This window comes from Simochromis diagramma, unplaced genomic scaffold, assembly GCF_900408965.1.
Source record: "Simochromis diagramma unplaced genomic scaffold, fSimDia1.1 OVJJ01000602.1, whole genome shotgun sequence".
Classification (NCBI taxonomy): domain Eukaryota; kingdom Metazoa; phylum Chordata; class Actinopteri; order Cichliformes; family Cichlidae; genus Simochromis; species Simochromis diagramma.
Window position 1 is genome coordinate 3724416 of NW_024387040.1, and position 24730 is coordinate 3749145.

Genomic DNA, 24730 nt, shown 5'->3' on the forward strand with positions numbered 1-24730 from the left:
TTGAGATGTGAGATTGACTCTAGTAACTCAATGAGACCTGTACTTACCTTTGAGTGAACTGTAGAAGCTAGTCAAAGACGAAAAAGTACATTTAACCCCAAAAATATTTTCCATGCACATATTTTAAAGCCATTGTGTTGGAATTATATCAGTCTACATATAATTCTATTTAGCCAATTCAGTACCTTTTGAGATAAAATGTAATTAGGTTTCCTTTTTTCCTGTTGTGACTCTGCACCGTCACATCTGCTCAGTATTTTGACTCATCCTCTCATATGGTATCAATAGTCAGGCCACTCTCCAGCCAGCTCAGCCCACCGGCCAAAGATTCTAATCAACACAGTGCTGAGATCTTATCCTTGGGTTTATTGCCATATTATAATCCATATCATCAGATTATCTTAAGATACACCTGCTTCGCTGAATTTCACACTGTTTAATCAGCTGTGTGCCTCTGATCCAAGACTAAATAACAGAGTCAAAAGTTCAGTTTCAATGTGCAAAAGCTGGCAATGGGATTGAATAGAATACTGTACTTCTACAGTAAGTCTATCCCCCTTGCTCTGTTTCCCATACAAGCACACACACACTGCAAGCACACACACACACACATACACACACACAACTCCTTCATGTGCAGCTCCTCAAGGCCCCAGATGATATTCCCTCAGTCTCAGAGTGCTGGTCCTTGTTTGCGCAGTGAACCCAGTGACTTCGAAAGAGGTTGAAGTATATTATCATATTATCAGTAGAGTAATTGGGGCATTATTTGGGGCACATGCTTCTTCAAGGGGGCCTGGGTATGTTTTGAAAAGGCATTCTTTTTTAGACAGCGCATTTATTTACCTACAACATATTGTTCCAAGTTTCCCTCATGCTTTTCCCCCTCTCCAGAGGCCTCCTGAATCCTAGAGCTGATGCCAGTACTGCAGAGGGGATGAGGTGCACTAGTGAGGAAAAGGGAAAGCAAGAAAGAATAGCCTGCAGACCATAGAAAGACTCAACAAGTGTTTCATTACGTTTCTAGATGGCAGAAGGTTTCAAAACTCAAGTACAGAGAGGAAAATGAGTAAATAGAATTTGCATGAATAGTGCAGAGCCTCACGTACAACTATGCACTCTCTGTTCATAAAAGTTTAAGCAAATTAGTCTTGTTGGACACTTTTTGACCCATGGTCTGGAGTACATCGCTCTGACTTGGACAGTTCAATAAGTAACACAATCTCCTGAGGATGCCTCTTTGCTCTGTCCATGATTCCAGCAATCAAAGCACGTGCTGTAGACTCCAGCTCAGCTGTGCACTCCACCCAAGGTTATTGTTACTTCGCTGGCAGAATCCACCATGCATGGGAAAGAGATCGGCAGCATGTGAATAGGAGGACGTATGAAAAAGAGGCATAATGACTTAAAAGACCAACACTTTTCAGAGCAGTTTGAAAAGCTTTATAGCAGTGCCTATGTGTATAATTTTTTAACAGGGCTATCCTGAGAGTTTACATTTGGGTAAGGAGTTACGCTCTTAACTCTTAAATGTAATGTGAATTATGGCTCGAAAAATATGCATATTTGCTTTCTTTCCCATAGTTAGATTCAAAGATTAATACTACCTTTCATTTCTTTTTCGATATAGAGCTGTGTAACAGATAGCACAAAGTGGGTTGGATAAGCATAGAATCAACAAAGCAATAAATTCAGATTAATATCAAAATGTATATAATGTTTGTTTATTTAATGAAAAAAAAAAGCAAAAATGTCGATGTCTCTAAAGCGGGACTAACTGAGCTGTCCTCTCCCAGCTCATAGGTTATCATCTTAAAATTCCCAACTTTACAGCATTAGAAGCATTAAAGCATATTACAAAAAAGGTTTTGACCTCTCTGGATAGTTTCTCACATCATGAAAGCTCTACATGGGTGATTTAATAACTTATACCAGCACAGGCAGTATTTGTGTCTGTTAAGACCAAGTCGCCAAACTCACATTAGCTCCTTTTGAAACTTTTAAATGGGCATATCTGCCTAATATCATGATTTTGTTTGGTAAATAACATCCAAGAAATTGGTGCTTCTGTTTGCTCAGCCTGTTTCATAGCACTACTTAGTAGTTATGTGTCTGTGCAGTTTGTGAATGTAGCACGCTAACCAAGCTAGCTAGCTGGAGGTAGCTGATGACTTAGGTCTGCACCTTCTTCAAATATGGTAACTTCTGGATTGAGAATACAAGCAGAGAGTAACACTGAGGATTTAAATTTTAGAGTCCAGAACCAATAGGTGACCTAACATTGGTTATATCTAAGTTTTATACAGTCTATGTTCTCAGTTTATGGGCATCATGCTAACCTAAGTTAACAATCTGCAAGCTCTCGCCTCGATATCAAATTCCTCAGAAAGTCAAGTTATTCGTTTCAATCAACCATGTAGACTAATACATGTGACTGAAGAGGTCATATTAAAACCTCTATACTCTGAGTTTTATAAAAGAAACTTTAAATAAACCAACAACTTTATGCTAAACATTACCTTTTTGCCATTGGGGCAGTACAAGGGTGGGGAAGTTGTGATGTCATGAGTTGGTTTTTGTTGGCTATGGGGCAGAAAGAAATAGTGACATTTCAAGACTAGTTTACATTGGTAAAGAGCCCAGCCTCTAACTCCAAGCTGTCTCGGCTGCTTTCTTCCACACGCAGCTGTTAAACATTGTATCAGTGGAATATACAGTTACATAGCAAATAGTATACGTTTCACACAGTCTGGTACCTTTAACAGCAGTTGTTACAGTGAAAAAAATCCCAAAGGGTGAGAAAACTTCAACCCAGTGTCCTCATCAGAAGTTCAGGGGTGGATTATTACTCCTTTGCTGTCCAAAGGGAAACAAGCACAGTAATTAAGTCAATAAATAATTCAGTCTTCTGTTCAGAGAGCCCTTACTGAGCTCTAGTTTGATTTTAAATTAAATCCCTGCTTTGTTTAGACTGTGTATACATCGTGGTGTTATAATATCACTGATAAAGTAACTTTTTATGGTGTCTAACCCACAAGAGGATTGTTGCAGTGCTAGTTGGTACTGAAACCACTTATTTCTGAGAGATAACCCAATTTAACAAAGTCATAGCCCTTTTCTTTGACTTCTCAATGAAATCTAAAGTGATTTTGTCCTATCCCAGAAGGGAAACAGACTATAAAGGCCATCCAGGTAAGTTAAAGACTATACGTCAAGTAACGCAGAGAGCACCTGAGGTTAAGATCAGCAGCATTTAAAGACCAGTGTGATCCCACGTAAAATAGGTAATAAACCTGAGAGGCATGAGAGACAATACACAAGCTAGCAAGTTGCTGTACTAGCGACTTTGGTCAATGGCCTATAAAGTACTAGAGACAAACTTAGCAAACATTATGTCAGCAGAGCATACAGAATTAAACACCCCTTTTCCCGTAACACTGTTTAGAGTGTGGGAAAAACCTGGCGATTGCTCGAGCGGAGGGGATTCTTCAGGAATAAGCCACTCAGCTTGTGTATCTATTTTTGACATGTTACATTCCTTTGCCCCCAGATATTCTCACCCATCTATTAGACATCTACAGCCATTTTTGATGCCTGGGCCTTGTCAAACTGGACAGAGACATGGCTGTGGTCACAGACAGATTTCTCACGAGGTTCAGATGTCAGCTGAGAGCGAGACAGGCAAACATGAAAAACTCCTGCAAGAGCTAAATTTAGAGCTGAGATTTTCTATGATGTATCTTGACAGCAGCCACAAAAAACTATCACTTTGAACTCAGCCGTGACCTGGCAAAAATCAAAACGACCAATATTTCTTCTTCGAGACATCGCCTAATGGTAAATTTTGTGAATATTTTTTGACAAGAGTATTTCAGCGTTGTGTTGGCATCCGTGATTTTTTTTCCAACAAAGTCTGCCTTTTATTTTTTAATATTTTCAGAAGTTGTTCAGGTATTTGTTAATTTAGTTTCTTGCTAAATTAGATGAGATAAATGCTAGCAGTGTTGTCTGTATTTTATGATGTGTTGAGGTTTTGCAGATATGTGACAACTAATCATGTGAACTTGTCCACCATTTCGTAACAATCACAGTGACAATGTTGGATCAAGTAAATAAGGCCTCCATGGTCACACAGGCCTAGACACTGGTCAGTGACCATCTGGCAACCAGCTGTCCCAAGGAAAAAATTAGTATTCCCTGTCCAGCTGTGAGTGGTTGCTGGATGTTGATGGCAGTTACTGGAAAATGACGCGAAAGCCCCAGTTACGCAGACCTACAGACCAGTCAGTGATTCCCTGGCAACCACTTGTAACCAGGGAAAAATTAGTATTCTCCAAAGGTTTGCAAAACCCCCTTGTTGTCACGGTTGAGGATAGAGTGGACTCAGGCAGGTCGACCGGTCGGGGCACCATCCGACCCTGACACTTGTGATTGCTTTGGTCACTAGCATAGTGGTGCAGTCACAGTTTGAATGGAAGTGATGGAGTTGTCTATTAACACTGTCCTGCTTCTCCACACAGTGAAACTGACATGTTCAACAACACAGGAAACAGTTTGCCTTTAAAGTAAAACGCTTTCAAAAGTGTTGGCTGTAGCTTTGAGGCACAACTTTTACTTTGAAGGTGAAGCTTCCTAGTGAAGTTTTTTTGAGTTGAACTACCACTTGGCTAGGAGTTAGCAAGTGTTTGCAGAAATGCATAAAAACTACAGGCAACTGCTGTCATTAGCTATAAACCAAAGCAATCTGTAGGAGGTTTTTGGTGAAGCAGTTTCTTTCTCCTAGCACCAATGGCAACCGGTCAAGGAATACACATTTCCAGTGAGTGGTTGGCTCAAATCTCTTACAGCAGACAGTATGTATGAGGTCAGGGGAGAAACCTCAATAGGTAATTAGAAAGTATCCACGATGTGGCTACTGGCACCATGTTTTACCGTGAGCTGAATCCAGCATAAAGATTAAGTTGTAGCACTATAAGAAGTATAAGAGCCAAACTGTTTCCTGCTGCTATAGCTTTTATAGCTTTTAAAATCGCCCCTTTAATAAAGTTCAGCCACTAACCTGTTAAATCTAGTAAAATCTGTTGTCTCAAAGTAATGGGAATGAAATTTATTCTGATGAACCTACATATCGTACAGTAGCTTTTATAGAGATGAAAAGCAAGAACAAATACCTACCACCTGCATGCCTTACTGAAATTATGTGCTGCAGTTCATACAGTTATAATGTTGCTTAGGATTTGTAATCATCTAACAGTCCTAAAGAAATGCTTTTTCTCAAAAAAGAAAAAAAACTGCTGAAAAGGCTTGAGTATCAGAACCTACGTGGGTGGTGAAAGACTTGATCCTTGCTTATTTGGCACCTGGAAAGAGCTTTTATGTGGCTGGGAAGCACGGGCCTGCAGCTTGGAGAATTCCTGTTCAGAGTGCAGCGGTGACATCTGGTGAACTGTACCATTCATCATTAAAGAATATGCAAATTGTTATGTGGGATTATTTTTTATGTCAGATTTTCTTCCTTGATCCTATTAGAGGCCGTTCAACTAGCTACCTGCCAGCAAACTCGTGCAACAAAGTACAATAACACCAGTGATACCATTGTTACACTCTTGATTGCTCCGATCTTAGTTGTTATGTAAGCTTTCCCTTTACAGTGGTTAAGTTTAGGTTCTGTATTAGATATTTAACCCAACAGAATCATCAAGATGCTACTAAACTGTAAGCTTGTTTAATGCTGAAGTGCTGATTTTTTTTCTTTTCAAGCCACAGAGTCCGAGGAGAGTTCAGGAGGTTGTGTACTAAAAGAACTCAAAACCTGGAATTCAGCCTCTCAGCTTCTCACATTTGTGCGTAAAAAGATATCGTAAAAGAAACGTAAGAATTCAGTATCAGACAGGCTTCTTGGGGTTTTATCTCACTTAAGCTTGGGCCAGTGACGTTGAATGAATAATCATCAATCCATCATTAGCAAGGTCTTGCCAAGGCCGTATTTATGATGACATCAGTGCTTGTATTGGCTCCAGCTTATCTGTAAAGCTTGAGCTTTCTTGTGCTCTGTGTTCCATGAAAGTGATGGATTTTCAGTAAAGATCGAGCAAAGTCTCTGTGGATTTCTGGGAGTCCCCTCTTTTGGCCCCATATCTCCGTCATCCTTGCAGTAGACTTTATGTTGTTTCTAGGTTTTTCAAAGTTCTCCAAAGCACAGTTTGGACCGGTTACAGTGTCTCATACTTTACTGAGTATTTCCCAAAAACGTAGCCAGAACCCAGTTGTTTTTAGGGGTCAGTGATGGGAATATGTTGGAAAATATCCATTTAGAGGAAGAGTCAAGGTTTAATGCTGGATGCCCACTCTTAGTCATTTCTCCAAAACTCTCTGTATGTAATTAAGGCAGCCTCTGATGTATTTCAGCACTCATTTTATAAGGTTTAAACGCTCTATGGCAGGTGGCATCCCATGTAAGAATTTACGGTTTGGTTCTTCAGGTCAGTGCAAACGAGGCAAGTTTTATGAAGCAAATACTGAGCAGTTGTGGTCACCACCATGATAGAGAAACATTGCTTTAATTATTCTGTGGTAACTGTGATATGTTTTTGGAAAATATGAAACTCAGGGAAAAGCAGTTCTACAATTTCCCACCTACTGGTCAATCAAACAGTGTTTATTGCCACAGATCAACTCATTTCCATTCTTCATAATTCATAATTACATCACAAAGCTTTGAGTGGATCTATAGAAAGTCAAAAATAAAGTTACAGTGTGAGCAACAATTTTTTTACCACCTCCTACATGGGAAAGGATTGTACTTTACCTTATGTTGAACTGCTGGTTTTTGTAAAGTTACAGAAATTGTCAATGATGGATGCCAAGTCCATTAAGACCCCAGTCGCACAGGCCTAGAGATTGATTGGTGACCTCCCCAACAACAGCCATTCACAAGGGAAATGTATGTTGCCCAATCAGTTGGTAAGTGGTTGATGGAGAATGCTGGTTTTAGCTATGAAATTAGTCATAAAGGTAGCCCAACTGATAATCACAGGTTGATAATGAAAAATGTGGAAAAACTGGAAAAAGTACAACACAAACTGGATGCAGAGAGTGTTCACCTTCAAAGGAAAAGTTTCGCCTATCCAGCAACACATCACAAGTTTTACTTTGAAGTCAAACATTCTCAGTTGCCAGTTTGAGTCGTACTTTTTCAAGTGAGTGGCATCATCTATGCAAACTTTGAGCAACTACAGCAATCTACTAACAACCAAAACAAACAAAATTGGGTTTTGGTGCAGTACCCTCTTTGCAACTTTGCCAACCAATCAGGAATACAAAGCTTCCCTTAGAGACCAAAGGTTGCCAAGGGGTTTCTGAACAGTCTTTGAAAACATGTTGTTCTACAGGCGAGAGCTAAGAGTTCATAGTGTCATTTTTCCCTTCCTCATAAATAAAAATCCCCATGTTTTTGTAGACATGTTCCTTATGTCTTTCCACTTATCCCGTTAGTAGAATATGACGAAAATCTTCTTGAGCCCAGGTGAAAAAATTCCAATATTAATGAGTTCTGTCAAACTTTAATTCAAAACTTCACATCATGCAAGGGATGTTTTTGTAATTCTACTCTTTTGACTTGCTTCACATAGTAAACTTTGTCTTTGTTTCCATAAACCTCTAGCCAATGCGGTGTAAAAATAAGAGTGTAAATCTGACTGTTGTGGATTGTGGTGGTGGTTTTAACCTGTATTGCATCAGCAAGTGTTTTGACTTTCATGCACATCTTGGTAGCATTCCCATTTTCTTTCTTCTTCTGGCGCTGCTTCTCATGATAATCCCATGTGCCAAATAGTTTCACACGTTAGAGCTCAACTGGCTCAAACCATTGGGCCAATTCCGAGTCTTCCTATGCATACACATGTAAACACGATCAGAAGATTGACAATACTACTGACATACACTCTAACGTCTGCCAATGGATTTGATCAGTCAGATTCTAAAAAACAACAAATTACTACTTCACTTCCTGTGATGACTTTCCATTGTACTGGCGGCAGATCTTCTCATGTTTCTCCACAGCAATGGTGCACATTCAAAGTTCAGCATATCAGAAAAGATGAAAACTAAGCCAGGTTACTTCAGGGACAATCCAAAGGTCACTGTTATTTTTCATGACTGTGTAATTGAAGACCGCTCCTTTTACGTAGCCCTGCGCCTGATCTGAGGAACGTGTTCACTTGTGCGTAATGTTTTGATGCGATTGGCAGCAGTTTAAGCCTTTTATGTTATCACTGTTGTGATTGTCATTCAATCTGTATGGTGTTATTCATAAAAGTTAGAAAAACTAAAGCTTTCACACACTCATAAAGTCATGCGAAAGTGTTCACTTTTATACGAAACTAGACACCGATCATTCAGAAGCTTGTTGTAACTAGTAACTAATTTATATGTTTTGACTTTATCAGTCTCTCACAGCCTTATGGAGGAAATTTGGCCCACTGTTCTTCAGAACATTGCTTTAGCTTACTGAGATTTGTGGCCATTCATTTGCACAGTTCTCTTAAGGACCACAGCATTTCAGTAGGTTCAGATCTGAACTTTGACTCAGTCATTGCAACACACTGATTCTTATTTTCTTTTTCAGTCACTCTGGCCTCACATTTGACTCTAAAACACTAAAGGAGTTCATAGTCAACTGCAAGGTGGCCGTCTTGTGGGTATAAAACAAGCTCAAACCATCACCCCTCCACCACTATGTTTGACAGTTGGTATGAGGTGTTTGTGCTGATATGCAGCATTTGGTTCTCACCAAAGACGGCACTGTGTATTATGGCCAGACATCATCACTTTGAAATTGAACTTTGCAAACATAAACCATGATGCAATGTCCTTTGTTGAGATGAGTGAAGAGGCTTTCTCCTGGCAACCCTTCCAAACAAATCAAACTTGTTCAGTCTTTTTCCTGCTGTACTATCATGAACTTTAACATTACCATACTTTTTTTCCCCAGTTTCTCTGAGCATTGCATGGCCCGGCTGCAGGGTGAATTTGCTGGAACGTCCAATCCTACGAGGACTATAGCATTGCGTTAACACACACCTGAATGCTCCAGACCAGAAAACAGTCAAAACCTCTCCAGGTACTCACTTCATCAGCTAATGAGGTACATTTGATTAGCAGCACCTGGTTGCTACTTACCATCTTAATTCCTATGGAAGCATTGACCGTATACTTAGTTTTTACCATGACTGAATTTTTCGTTTTTTGCATGACTGTATATAAATTTGGGCTGATAGAACTTTTAGAACTGTGGCAGAAACTGTTTGTTATCAGTGAGGACATTTGTCTAGGTCTTGGTAGGCCCTGAGTTGGTCAGCCCTGGGCCAAAACAAATCCAACCAGCTGCTGGATTTCTGTTCTAGCTTGTTCAGCAGTGAGTCCAATGTATCCCAGCGTTGCAAAGCCAGTGCACATTTCCTGTCCCTGTTTCCTGTTGAATATCAAACTGCTATAGAGACTCATCAAGACACACGGCTGCTGCACGTGCAGCTACAGCTCCCACCAGCTGCACATGGTTGCAATTAATGCAAGAACTTGTCTTAATATCTGTTTTTACTGCTTTTAAGCAGATGAGCAGCACCTCAGGATATAAGACTGCAGTGTAGGCCATAAGAGAAATGAAAATAAAGCAAACCTAAACTGCAGATACTTTGGTTTCTGGAATTGTTGGCAAAAGAAACCAAAGAATTTACAGCTCTTGGAGCAGCTGTGTGAATGTATTGAAAAACCTACAGCTGTCGGTTCAATGAAAGAAAATTCACAGTGGCAGGGTCCAATGAAATATGAAAAGGCATGGAATTCAAAGCCATACTCATTTTTCAATGCACTAAATCAAACCATGTCTGTCCTTTTTCAGTTGATATTTGTCCAAAAATGACAAAAAACGGGGGGGAAAGTAATGTTGATTTCACTGACAGATGTGAAATGGTGATTTCCCTTCCTCCAGGCCAGACTATCCACAACCGTCCTTGCAGCTCATCAGGGAGTCTGAAATGTCCATCGCTGTCCCACCCTAACACACAAAAACACAGATAGACACATGCACACAAATGAATAACTTATTATATAGTTTGTCTCTTTATCAACCACTATTTTTATTGTAAGTTTAGAAAGTGAGATTTTTTTTAAGAGCTCAGGCAACTTTTGAGAAAAAAATATCAGCTGTCATTTTAAAGCTGACTTTTAAGGCTTGTTCTTTTCTTTTCTTTTTCTTCTTCGATGTCCTTCACATACATTATGAAAATCAGGACAGTGAAGGATATATGTCTGTCATGTATTCTGCTGGTTTATCCTTCTCAGTTTTAGTTCATTCCCTTATTTTTTCAGCCTGAAGTTATCTGACACTTTAGACACGCTACAAAATTCCCAATGCACTCAACCTTCCCTTTAACCCCTAGCTCACCTGCCCCCTTGAATTTGATCACATTTGAGCATTTTCAGAATTTTTATTTTAGCAATTTAACTACATGTTGCACGGTGGGATTATCATTTTGCTTGTGTTTTTTTTTCACCTGGGTCATCCATCCACTGTGTGCTTCTGTTAAACTAGTGTCACTGTTGAAGGCTTCTAAAGCCCACTGGTACTTATGCAATATGATAATGGGCTGCAAATAAACTTTGCTGTCCTTGACATGAAATTAAATTAAAATTTAGACATGTTGGAACATCTCCTTCTTCCATTAAAGTACTTCTAGTAATACTTCATGACATAAGTGGTTAATATATAGCTTTTCCAGTGACTCAACCGGGTAACAGATGATGCCATCATGCTGTTGCACTAACACTTGGACCCGTAGAGGTTTACAGCAGTTTCAGTTTTTTCATGTGTGTGTGTGTGTGTGTGTGTGTTAGGGTTTCTCTAGCTTTCAAGTGACAAGACTTGATAAAACCATGGACCTTGTTACTAGTGGATGTCCTTTCTACTTTCTGAACATCGGCCAGTTTCAAAGGACTTCTAGAAGGACCATTTGAAATATTGATCATCAAGAGCGCACAACGCAAACATGTGTACAGGTGTCAAATTCAAATTTTAAGTAAGCACAGCCTTCTAGCTTAAGCTGAAGAACTTGGCAAAAATCTTTCAACGTCAAACTGTAAACATCACACAAGCAGGTCAAACATCCAAGAGAACTAACAACCAGCGGGAAAACATCTGTAAAACTTCTACAACCACTCCCGTCATCTAACATTACACCTCGCCTTCTATGTCTGTTGTTATTATTGGCTGGGCCACGTTTCAGAAGAGTAGCAGTGTCCTTCCGAGGTATTTCTCAACACTCTTTTAATGACAAACCTTTCCATGTCCTCTGACCCAAACAGCTCAGTCCCCAGATACACAGTAGCGGAGTGATTCCAGATGGATGGAGTCTATGGTTGGAAATTCTGTCACTGTTAGAGCATCATCGCTACAATTTCCTGTATTAATTTCTTTCCAAAACTAGCAAGCTTCAGTCAAACCAGTCACTAAAGAGTGCGGGTGCTATTTGCCCAAATTTGCCTTGAACTGTTTTATTCATGACCATATTTACTGTGACCTATTTGATTGATGCAGACTAGCAGACAATCGAGTCCATTACCAAACCAGAACCAGGTGTTCTATGTAAAAGAGCCAACTTCACTTTTCTTCTCTGAAAGCTTTTATAGCATCTGTAAAAGTCATTCCTATCAATATGCAATGCACAATGCATTTAAGCAGGGATAGTGTGTCTGCTATCAAATAACTTCTCACCCAGTTACATTTCCCCTGTGCCAATAACACAGTCTGTGAACTTTATTCAGAATCTGTCCAACAAGTGTGGATATGCTACTGGTATAAACACGGCCGTCAATAAGAAAAACAGGTGTTCTTTTAAGCGCTCTCCATTCACATATCAGCATCCACTCAGCTGCATGATTGCGGATGGTGGGAGAATAAGGTGGTCCGAACTCTGTGTTGGACACAGAACCCGGTGGTGTCAACTGCTGTGAGGACGCATATGCTCAACAAATTATGTAATATTACCTACTCATAAAATTCGACAGTGAGATCAGCTGGCAAAATTTTCTTTCTTTTTTTCACTGGCTTTTCTTGATGCATGGTAAGACACTGAGCTTTGAATGTTTCCATGAATCATACAGCAGCTGGACTACTTTTTGCTTCCACGCTGGGTGGGATGACCAGATATTTGAAGTCTTTGAAAAAAGCACATTGTTGCCAAGATATTGCAAATTAACTATCTTGAAAATGTTGGCGTGAGCTGAGCCTATCTAGTGTGGTAATAGAGGAAGAGGAAATGGGGATGTGGTGTGAAGCAGAGCATGCACTAAATGCTAAAATGGCCCAACTAAAATACACTCACCAGCCACGTTGTTAGGTACACCTTGCTAATATCAGATGCCTTTTTGCCTTCAGAACTGCCTCAATTCTTCACAGCATTGATTCAGCAAGGGGCTGGAAACATTCCTCACTGATAGTTGGTCCATATTGACACGATAGCATCACACTGTTACTTGAAGCACTCATCAGAAGATGGGTACACTGTGTTCATAAAGTGATGGATGTCAGCAATGATACTCAGGCAGGCTGTGCTCAGCTGGTTACAAGGAGCCCAAAGTGAGCCAGGAAAATATCATCCACATCATCACCCCAACACAAGCTCTAACAGCTGATACAAGGCAGGATGGATGCTTTTATGTTATTCATGCCAAATTCTGACCCTGACATGTGACAGAAATTGAGACTCATCAGACCAGTCAACGTGAGCACCTGATAATAATAATTACAGTTTCCAGCTCTTAGCTAACAGGAGGTGCACTCAGTGTGATCTTCCACTCACTGTTTCATGGTCAGAAATAATGTGCATTCAGAGATGCTCTGCTTCAAACAATGGTTGGAATGATTGGCTATTTGAGTTAGTGCTGTCTTCCTAGCAGCTTGGCACAGTTTGACTCTTCTCCTCTGACCTCTGAACTGCCTGGCATCAATAGGGCATTTTTGCCCAGAGAACTGCAGCCCAGTTGATATTTTCTCTTTGTCACACCATTTTCTGTAAAGATGGTTGCGTGGGAAAATCCCAGTTTCTGGAATACTCAGAAACTCAGGCACTTAAATCACTTTTATTCCCATTCTGACGCTCAGTTTGAACTTCAGCTGGTCATTGTGACCATTTCTACAAACCTAATGCTGACTGGTTGATTAGACGTTTGCATGAACAAGCAGTGGAATATGAGCGACTGATTAAGTTTCCAGAATTCATGATAGCAGCGGCTGCATACTAATAATTATCTGGTAGAAAGTTTAAAATGAGCTGCAACTTGGTTCAAATATCAATATCCACATTCACATATCAGCGGATCATCAAGTTGTGTGGATAAACGCCATAACCAATACTAGTTATTTTATTGCTAGTATTGAGACATCAGTGTCAGTAGTTAAGTTTTGTATCCTTATACTGTATCAGTGTTAAAGGATTTTTCAAATGAGAAAATCTGCAGTTGCTATCTGCAAGAACACCTACTTCTGGGATTAGCTGATCCTTCAAATGTGGTCAAAAGTCTGGAAAGTGCAAATACCACAGTATGTAAATAGAGGCCAAGTGTACATAAATATTTCAATTTAGCATTCAGCTGCATCCAAGTGGCATCTAAGTGGGAATCCACAGGCTGCTTCATTCTGTTTTAACTGGAAGGCTTTGAGCTTCAGATTTGCCTCAAATCCTCTGCAGCTGGATGCAGAGACAGCCTTTACACCAAGAACCACCGGGTGTGAAATGGATTATTTAATGAAGATATCTTTACTTTGCATATGCCACCTATCCAGACTTTTTTCAGCATCGCAGATATTGCTATAATATGGGAATGAGGCAGATTCTGGCTAACAAAGTGTCAAAGTGTTAGTGTGGATTTGATTTAAAGCCCACTAAATTGGGGATTTCCACCCTTCAGAAAGGGTCGAGTTTTATTTTGATAGTGTCCCTCATTCTGGGATTTGCGGTATTTTTTACAGAGAGTATAGTGAAGGAAAAAAAGAGGCATCTAGCCAATGAAAGTTAAGTCATTTATACTGCTTGTCTTCTTACATCTCTTGTGTTTGTCTACCTGTCATGGGGGGAAAAAAGCCAAAATGACATCAGACAGCTACTGTGACATTATTGCCTAAAAGATTCAAGACCACCTTGACATTTAGAGAAATTGTTTTATTTGCTTTGTAATCAAGAGCTGAGAGAGGATACCTCTCTCTTGCCTCTAGGGTAATTGGAAACTCTAGCAAGGAAAAAGCTACTAAGCAACTAAGGGTGATGAGGGTAAAGTGGAGACACATTGAAACTGGACACAATGAAGTAAACTACAGACCCATGACTATCAAAATAAAACAGGAAGTCATGAAACAGGGACTCACTAACATTGAGACAGAGAATTAACTTTATATTGGAAATTCAGGGAAGGCTAGGAATACCACAAACACAACAGTAACTGTCACAAAAGGAACAAGGCTGAAAACACAATATGCAACCAAAGAATCAAAGTGAAGACGATTATTAAAAAGGAGAACAAAAACACAAAAACCCTGTGTCAAAATCGAGGACCATAACAGAAATGACACACAAGAAGTGCACAGATAACGTGTTTTTTATTCCTTTATTCCATCATTAACTGTTGCTTTATATGTTGATATTTTACAGGCTATGCAAATGAGACATAATGTTTGATTTGTGTACTGGGAGGCAGATTTTGTTGCTTGTGTTACCTTTTCCTTGTGTGAAGTGCTGTTAGCTCTCATACCCAGTATATGAAAGGAAGCAATCTTTAAGCTCAAAGCAAAAAAATAAAATAAAAAATAAGAGTGACTAAGCCTATTTGCTTTTGATGATTCTGCCACCTTGCCAGAAAACATCTGGTTTTTTTACAGGCATTAAATATAATGCGCTAAAACCACCACTAAAACCAGAGTAAAAGCTCTTAGCTTTGAAAGTTCATGTGCATCGATCTTTAAGCCTTTTTACTTCTTTTTTATTGAAGATTAGGACATAATCCAACACTAAAGCCAACAGTCACCCTCCAAGTGTTCTAAGCCTTGAGCTGTTAGTCCATCTCTCCTCAGCATGTGCAGTGTCAGTGATGTGACCCATGTCATCAAGAACAGGCTGAGGAAACAGATTCCTGGAACCTCACCATATGTGGAGGAAAAGCTGTGGGTGGTAGTGACGTAAAACACACTCAAAGGACATACTATTAAGACCCTCAAAACAACATTCCTTTCTTTTCTGCTTTCCCTTTCAACCAGGTAGACCTATCTGCAGCATTTAGAGCATAAATGTTTACCTCCAAGTACTGGTAAATAGCAAAGAAATGTTAGTTGGCATTATAGAAAAATCAAATGCTAAAAATTCTCTCATTGTTGTTCAGCACTGGTTTCAGGGCTGACTTCAGAAAACTAAACAAAAATGATGTCATGCAGGAGAAAACTGATGCTGTTTCTTTGTATTAATGCTACAACAGCCACACAATTACTAGTTAATGTGCTTTTACTGAACCCAAGTGTGTTCATGACTGGTCCTTTGCCCATATCTTTGTAAATAATGATTCATGTAACGTAACGCTGCCAATGTGAAAGCACGGAGCCATTAGAGAAATGACGTAGCCTGGCAGAAAGACCGTAAAATGCACCCAATTCAGAGTTCACACAGTGACGCACACACACACACTCGCACACGCAAACACACGCACACATGTAGGAGCATATGATATGAAGTTTGAGGGAGGGAGATTGTTAAATAGGCCTGTGGGGATTGTTGGCAGAACTCCATCCAGCAGAGCAGGGATTAAAAAAAGTGTGCACATGCCCATATTTGGCTGTACATGCACCTGTTATGCATTTTATACTTCTTTCTTTTTGTGAGTCTCACACAGAGACCAACTGTAGCTTCTCTAACTCAATGCAGTTGCTTTTTCTGAAAAGAAAAAACCTGGACTTTCTATTTTTCAGCACAAATCATCATCCTCTACACCCTGATTCAGTCCACCCAATGCTTTCACTCACTGTATGTGCAAACTGTCTGGTTATGATACCCAGTAACACTTCAACGAGTTACCAATACAACGCAAACAAAATGAATTTGTCTTGAAAGGTGCTGTATAAATAAAACTGTACTTTTACTTACTTTCTTTACTCACTTTGTATGTTATTGCAATAATACTTCTTTTTTTTTTTACAAAAATAACAGGGATTGAAACTTTATTGGTAATTTTCCAAGTAAAAAAATTATCCTCATTCAAAAGTCATGTAAGAACCTCATTGGCTTACAGAATGTTGATGTTATTTAAAAAACAATTCATACAAAAATATGACCTTATTGGCTTATGGAATTCTGATGTCACAGGCTTCTAAAGCATTGATCCTTTGAAGCTTTGATCCTCATGAATTCTTAAGTAGGGGTGAGGATGTAGAACTTTTAGTCCGTTATTTGCAGCACTTGTGTTAGCAGCATTCAAACGTTCACCAGTAAAGCATTTTCAAACATTTGGATCCTTCTCGTACTCACGGTATACAGACTCCAACATGTCTCAGAAACAGCAAGAAAGACAAGAAGTTGACCCCAGCTCTATTCCATGGTATGAGTCCCTAGACCCTTATATCAGCTCTCTTCCTTGGGATGAACAGGTAGAGTTAGAGGAAAAGCGACTGGAAGAAATGGAGAAAGAAAATCTCATGAACAGAGAAAAGATTAAGATCCTGACGGAAGAAAATGAGAGAAAGAGCGCTGAATTAGAAGAATTATCCTACCAGCTTCAAGAAAAACAGGGTATTATTGAGGAGAAACAATGGGCTCTCCAAGACGAGAAGAATCAGGAGCTCCAAGAAAAGCTTGATGGAGCTCTGGAAAAAATTAAAGATCTGCTCCAAAGGGAGAAAAAAGAGAGCATTAAAGGGGATAAAATGCTCAAGAAGAATCAGGAGCTCCAAGAAAAGCTCGACGGAGCTCTGGAAAAAAATAAAGATCTGCTCCAAAAGGAGAAAAAAGAGAGCATAAAACAGGAAAACATGCTCAAGAAGAATCAGGAGCTCCAAGAGAAGCTTGACGAAGCTCTGGAAAAACTGAAAGAAATCCACCAAGAAGAGAAACAACAGTCCACACAGCAGAGAGACATGCAGCGCAAACTCCAAGCCATGGAGGAAAAATACAAAGCGCTGCAGGTGAAACATGATAAAACTCTGCACAAAAATCAACAGTTGCTTCAAGACAAGAAGCAAATGGAAATTAAACTGAAAGAAATGGACTCCAATGTTGACGAGATGGAGGAAAAACACAGATTGCTCCAAATCAGGCTCGAGAAAACAATGCACAGAAATAAAGAGTTCATTCAAGAGAGAGAGGAACAAGAAATGCTCGAGAAAGAAACGGACTCCAAGCTTGAAGTCTTGGAGGAAGAACTGAAAATGGTGCAAATAACTCTTGAGGAAACACTGCTCAAAAATAAAGAGTTGCTTCACGAGAAAGACCAACAGAAAATACATCAGGAAGAAATGGTTTGCAAGCTGAGGGACATCGAGAAACAAAATGAAGGCTTGCAAGTAATTCTTGATGAAGCTCTGGAGAGAAATAAGGAGATCCTCCAAGACAAGAAACAAGAGCCCGTAGAGCAGAGAGACATGCAGAGCAAACTCCAAGCCATGGAGGAAAAATACAAAGCTCTGCAGGTGAAACATGACAAAACTCTGCACAAAAATCAACAGTTGCTTCAAAACAAGAAGCAAATGGAAATTAAACTTAAACAAATGGGCTCCAATGTTGACGAGATGGAGGAAAAACACAGATTGCTCCAAATCAGGCTCGATAAAAAAGTGCACAGAAATAACCAGCTGCTTCAAGAAAAAGACCAACAGAAAATACAACAGGAAGAAGAAAAACTTATTCTTCAGAGAAAAAATGAAGAACTCCAAGAATTGTATAATAAAACAAAGTACAAAACAACTGTACTGGAAGGAGAAAAGAAAAAATGGGAAAATCAATGCTCAGCGATGCAGAGTAGCATCAATGAAATGCTGAGAAAAAATACAGAACTTGAAGAACTTTCTAAGACCTTGAAGCACAAAAACACTGAAATCCAGGCGCAAAAGCAAGAACAACAGAAAACACATAAAGACCTGCAGTGTAGACTTCAAGATATCCAGAAGAGAAACCAGCAGCTGGAAGACATGCACACAGATGTGCACAAGGCAAAGCAAATAGAGGAGGCAACAGTTAAAGAACTGAAAGACCATCTTAAAGAAAAACAAGAACAATTAGAAGACATGGTGAAAAGATGCAACAAACTTGAGAAAGAAAACACAGAAACAATGGATGAGCTGAAAACCCTCATCATTGAGAAAAAAGTGCTGGTGGAAGAATATCTGAAAAAGAAGAGAAAACGTTTCCACTGGTTCTGGAGGAGGGACACTGCTGCTTCTCACCTGATGTAACCTCGTCTTCTTCCACCTCTATTCCATCTTCATTTTCCCCCTTCCCCTCCCTCCTTTTTCTTTTTTCACCCTCACCCCCCGACCAGTCCCGGCAGTTGACTGCCCCCTCCTGAGCCTGGTTCTGCCATAGGTTTCTCCTTTAGGTTTCTTTCACTTCAAAGGAGTTTTTCCTATCCACTGTCGCCTGGTGCTTGCTCAGAGGGGATAGTTGGGGTTTTCTCTCCTCTCTCTTTCCTTCTTTCTATCCTCCCTTTTCCCCCTTCTACCTTTTCCTTTACCCAATAAACACAATTGGCCACATTTTACATGTGTTTGAAAAATGTCTTCATTCAACAATAATTCATCTTAGGTATAAAAACAAGAAATGGGTAATAGCAGCATGTGTGTTTGTGTGTGTGCATAATATACATACTTGTATACCAGAAGGAATTAATACTAGATGGGTAGAGACAGGTTTTAAAGACTAGAAATGAAAACATGTGAGTCCTGTCTTTAAATAAAAATATAGAATTCCCTATATTCCTATCTATTCCAAACAACGGTAGTAAGTAACAAAGTTTCAAATTTGTCTTTCCCTTTGACTCTTAATTTATTAACCATGAACAAGAGGTCAGAGGTCAAATGTGGCACGATACCTTAAATCTTTCTATGATACTTTCTGTATTTGGACCAGAGATGGGCAACACCGCATAGTCTGATTACTTTTTTCAAGTAACAAGTAAATTAAGGGATTACTATTGCAAAAAAGGTAATTAGATTACTGTTACTTTCCCATAAGCAGGCTACATTACTGCGTTACTAATCCTCGTCATTTTCTTCGCGAGAGTGTCTCATGACAATGACGTACAAGCGTGCGACGTCCGTGGCAGCAACAGACGTGTGTAAATCAACAAAGGATAATATGGAGTGCAGGAGAGAGTACGACCATGCAGGGTTTAAAGCTTGGAAGTACTGACATTACTTTGACTTTGATTCTGTAAAAAGTGACAAAAACATTGAAAACATACGGTAGTGAAGTCGAGTTTTTGTGATTAAGTTCTTAGCTCCCTGTTTTAGTTTTGTTGTTGTCCTCCCCGGTGTTCCCCTGACACTCTTGGTATTTGATGCATGAAGGCTTCCTCGGCTCAGCTCCCGTCTCCACACCCTGCCGTCACTTTTTTAAATACTTCCATCACACCAACAGGCACTTTAGAATCACCAATTGACAAGCATGTCTTTGGACAGGCTCAAACCGGAGAGGTGATCAATCGACTACAGCGCTGCACACCCCTGGCAACTTTGGGGGTAAAGCCACTGGTTTGTGGTGGTTGCCAGGTGAAATCAGGGTCTGCTGCACCAAAAACATAATTGTGATTGCTTTGGTTGCAATCAGATTGCCATAGTCATCTGCAGTTTGCATGTAGGATGCCAACTACTCACCAAGCGGGAAGATTTAATAACATTGCATGTTTCATTTCAAGACTCTGTAGTCACAGAGCAGAGAGTAGAAAAGGTGATAATAAAATGTTTTTTGGAGCTTTACTACCAAGTAATCAACATCAGACTTGTGAACAATTAAAAGCAAACCCAACATTTAGAGTCTTAGGAAGATAATCACAGAGACAGAAACTTTCCACTGTATCATCTCAGGTTTCTTAAAACGAAGTATTCAAAGTCTGAGGTAGGGTTGTTATTTGAGGTATTCCTGGGGAAATCTTTGAGGTCTATTTTAAAGCTCCGGATTCTTTAGATTGACTGTCTCATACTTTAATTGTGAATATAGAGGATTGTAGCTCAAGTTAACATGGAAAGATACAGGTCTAAAGTCGCTAAAACATTTGGATGCTCTAGGAAATAAAACATTAAAGGCTTTCAACCGTTTTCTTAATTGAAAGACCATCTTTACACTCAATGGACACTTTATTAGGTACACCCTACTAGTACAGGATTGGGCCCCCCTTTGCATTCAGAACTGCTTTCGTTCATCATGGCACAGATTCATAGACTTTTCACTGGAGTCTAACATTCTGGCACTGGTGACCAGTAACAAAAGACAAAAGTGGAACAAACAAAAAAAAGAAAATATTCCCAGAACAACTGGGGATATTTCTGAAATCACAATCCTACTGAGGCTTTGCAGACACTTTGCCAAATTAGTCATCATTTGGAGCAGTTCAGCAGCCCTTACAGAAGTCTTTTTAGTGTACAAACCAAAATACTTTAGATGGAAAGCATGATTCTGTTTACAGTCCAAACCAGTTTATTGCATATTTATGGAGTTTGGAGGCATCCAGCAGCAAAGTTGCTCAGATAATTATTTGGATTTGGTTAAATAGAGAGGCTTTCTTTCAACATGAAGCCTTGAGGCAGAAACATTTTTATTAAAACCCATTATACTTAATGTGGCAGGCTCTTTACACAGTGTAGTCCCTGTGACCTTATTAATCTGGTCGTTAAGTGATGACGTGACGAATCCTACTTCCGGGCCTAAAGTAGTCTGCGTTTAATACGGCTTTTGTGTTGTTAACATGTTTAATGTTTTGTATTTTCTTCTATTTAATCTCAAAAAGCTCCTAAAACAGTCAGTGATCACTGTTGACCTCCCTCGGCTTTTATTACCACTAATCATTTATTTAAGCTCAGTTTTTAAAACCTTAGGATGTAACTACAGCCCAGCCCATGCAGCAGTATATGAATGACTAACCTCGTATTGTGGATGGATTATCTCAGTTGTTCTCCTGGCTGAAGTTTGGTCCTTTTACAGCATCCTGCCATGCGATTACATTTGTTCCTGACCACCGAGAACACTCACGTTAACTTTTATCGAGTGGAAAAAAAGTTAGCTTGTTTATATTATGCTAACATAGCTGTGTCGCTAGCGGTCACGTAGCACATCATTATATACCAGCTAGCCAAACTTCAGTAACCCTACAAACGTCACTGCTGTTTAGTTTTCTGTCTTCATTTATTTTGGAAGTGATAACAGAGCTGTACGTTTTAATTTGTTTCCAAAACCCCGCAGTCAGGACATGCTATATTGTATTTAGATAGAAGCTAGCGAGCTAACTTTCTGCTAACTTCTAACTCCGTTAAATGTCATAAATTCCGTTTTCATGGATGTCTGGATGTTAAACCCAATTGTTACACCTGGTAGAGCAGAATGCTGATCATTTTATTAAAGATGAAAGACTTTAGACAGTTTTTCAACTCTCAGTAATGCCATAGTGATCGTTTGATATATGGACTATTGTACAGCAGTAATCCGTTCACCATAAGCCAATATAACTGAGTAAAATACACCAGATAGCACTAACCACAATTGTAACTCCCTGATATACTGTCCCTTCCTACCTTCATTTTACACTTTGGAAGTTCAGCCTTATTTTCCTCAATAGGTTGCAGATTCCCTCTTAGACAAAAATACTCTCCAGCTGTGTAGGAGTTTTTCTTTGTTTATGTGGAGCATTTGAGTTTCAACTCATGCATGTGATGATGGAATTTATTTTGATTTGCCTAAAGCCCCTTTTCATTTCTGTGGCCACAGCCTGAACTTCTGGTCAGTGTGGTCAGCTTGGTGTGGCTGTCTATTAGGTGAGCTGCAGAACGCATGACCTGTGGTAATGTGGGGCTCTGCTTGGCTGAGCCTAGTCTGAATTGCTTTTGGATTGACAGAGAAGAGCAGGGCAGGGACAAGCAGTGGTCAAACTCTCTAGCTGAATATGTCTGCATAAGTGAACTTAAAAGTCAGAGGTGTGGGTGAGGGTTTTATAGTGGATAGTTCCAGCTTCTTTGTTCCTCCCATGTCTGTCTGCCTCTGCTCTCTGTTATATACTTTTTATTCTGAAATACTCTGAGTACTCTGTCTGAGGTAGTCTGAGGCATGCGTTAAGTGTAAAGGAAGAAAGCTAAACACATAACCTATAACCTATCATATACAACTGCTGAACATTTCATTATGTACACCTTTGCTAGTACCAAGTTGGACCCCCTTTCACCTTCAGAACTGCATAAACTCTTCATGGCACAGATTGAACAAGGTGCTGGAAACATTCCTCTGATATTTTGGTTCATATTTATAAGATAGCATCACGCAGTTCCACCACATCCCGAAAGTGCTCTACTGGATTATGATCTGTTGACTATGGAGGCCATTTGAGTATAGTGAACTCAATGTTATGTTCGCGAAATCAGTTTGAGATCATTTGTATTTTATACCACGGTGTGTTATCCTGCTGGAAGCAGCCATCAGAAGATGGACAAAGTGTTCCCTGAAAATATTTCCCCCACCATTACACAATAAAGCAGCCTGAAGCATTGATAAAAGGCAGGACAAATCTATGCTTTCATGGTACTTAAGAAAAATTGGCAGCAAAAATCAAGATTTAGGCAGGTAAAGGAGGCAGGTAAGACACCTGTAATTTTCGTTTGGGGTTTTCTGTGAAGGTAAGCCAGCTGCATTTCATTTCTAGAGTTTTTGTTTGTTGTTTTGGCCATGCTCACCCTGATGCCTGCTACCTTTTGGGACTCAATAAACTGACCGGCTGTTGTGAAATCCGTGGTAGCTGTTTTTTGTTGGTTCATCCTCCTTGAGAGCAGGGAGTGTGGGGGCATTTTTCCTTATTTTTATTTTCCTTATGTCACACGCCGGTTCCCTGGGCTGGGGTGTAACACATTGTAGCCCACAATATGTCAGATCTTGAAGCAGTTACCTTTCTGCACCATTCTGATGCTCAGTTTGAGCTTCAGCAGGTTGTCTTGCTCGTGTCTATGTGTCTAAATGCACTGAGAGCAGCTCAACAGGTAGAGCTAACAATGCAGCTAGTGAGTGTGTAAGTTTTAAAGGTCTATAATCAGTATGACAAGGCTCCTTTCAAATAAGTCCTTGGTAGCATTTGTAATGAACCAATAGATTATCACCATCCAGCTTCACTATGTCTAGTTTTAACACAGCTTTTAACTGAAGTCAGTTCAGAGTACATTTAAATGTAATACTTCCAACTTTAAAGATAATACACTATTACGTAAGTGTAACATTTGACTTGCAAAGAATGGAAAAGGCTGTTTGTTAGGAGTTATTATGATAAACTTTGAGGAGAGTGGGCATGAGTGGTCAGGAGTGATGATCAATCCATGTCATCCAGGACGTATAATAATTCATACTCAACACAACAAACAGCAGGGAATCACTCAGATGGCATCATCTTCAGAGAGGTTGCACTCAAAGGAACGAAACTAAGCATTTACAGTTTGTTGGTGTGAGTAGACTTCCATATCAGTGCAAATGTTTGTTAGTACAGAACTGCCATCCAGAAATGGAGTCTTCACACCAATCCTCCAAAAGCATGAAGCCCACGATGCAGTTCCACTTCGCATCTTGAATGCCATGGTAATAAAACAAGAAAACACAAGAAAACACGAGAAAACGTGACTAATTCATTTTACTCGTGTTGCTCTGAACACCATTTTTTTTAAAGATAATTTGTTGCCTGAACTAAACAGCTGAATTCAGCATCAGATTGGCATGACTGGAACTTATATCTCAAAATGACTATATTGTATCAGTGTGTGGCACATTTTCCAGTTGTGGCCCTCACCTCACCGGCTCAACAGTTTTGAGTATCGGAAACATCCGTGTGGCAGATAAGAGTGTAAAAATACAAAGTATAACTGTAAAAGGTAGATGTCCCTGCGCCATGCAATTTCAAACACAACCCCAATTCCAAACTTCAGCGCTGGATAAAGTGTAAATAAAAATGTAAATAAATACATTTTTAAAAAGTACAGTCATTTGTAGACAGTTTTTAAAAAATATATTCAATTTACAATGAAACATAGAAAACATAGCAAATGCTCGATTTCAGAAATGAACCATCTTAAAAAAAAAAAAAACTCCCAAAAAGTTGGGACAGGATCATGTTTACTGACTTCTGGACAAGCAATGTTCTGTCATTCAAGTATAGCAAAATTACAGGTTTAAAGCTGTTGTAATAGATGCAAAGTGCAGTTTGGCGTTGTCTTACTGAAAAATGCAAGGCCTTAACTAAAAAAAATATGTCTGGATGTTGCTCTAAAACCTGTGTGTACCTTTCAGGATTGATGGTATCAATACCACAGGTACTAACACACCTCCGTACCATCAGAGAAGCAGGCATTTGAACTGAGTACAAGGTGGATAGTCTGTCTTCTCTTTAGTCTCTTTAGTCAAGCCATCTGACATATATATACATATATATATATATATATATATATATATATATATATATATATATA

General features: G+C 39.5%; 1 protein-coding gene across 1 annotated transcript; it reads left to right on the plus strand.

The window, feature by feature from the left end:
- The first annotated feature begins 16426 nt into the window (after positions 1-16426).
- LOC120741528 (trichohyalin-like) lies at positions 16427-24621 on the plus strand. The gene is made up of 2 exons (XM_040044508.1): positions 16427-17967; positions 24552-24621. Exons 1-2 carry the CDS (start codon positions 16580-16582, stop codon positions 24619-24621), a joined length of 1458 nt encoding a protein of 485 aa, XP_039900442.1. The 5' UTR covers positions 16427-16579.
- The last annotated feature ends 109 nt before the right edge of the window (positions 24622-24730 follow it).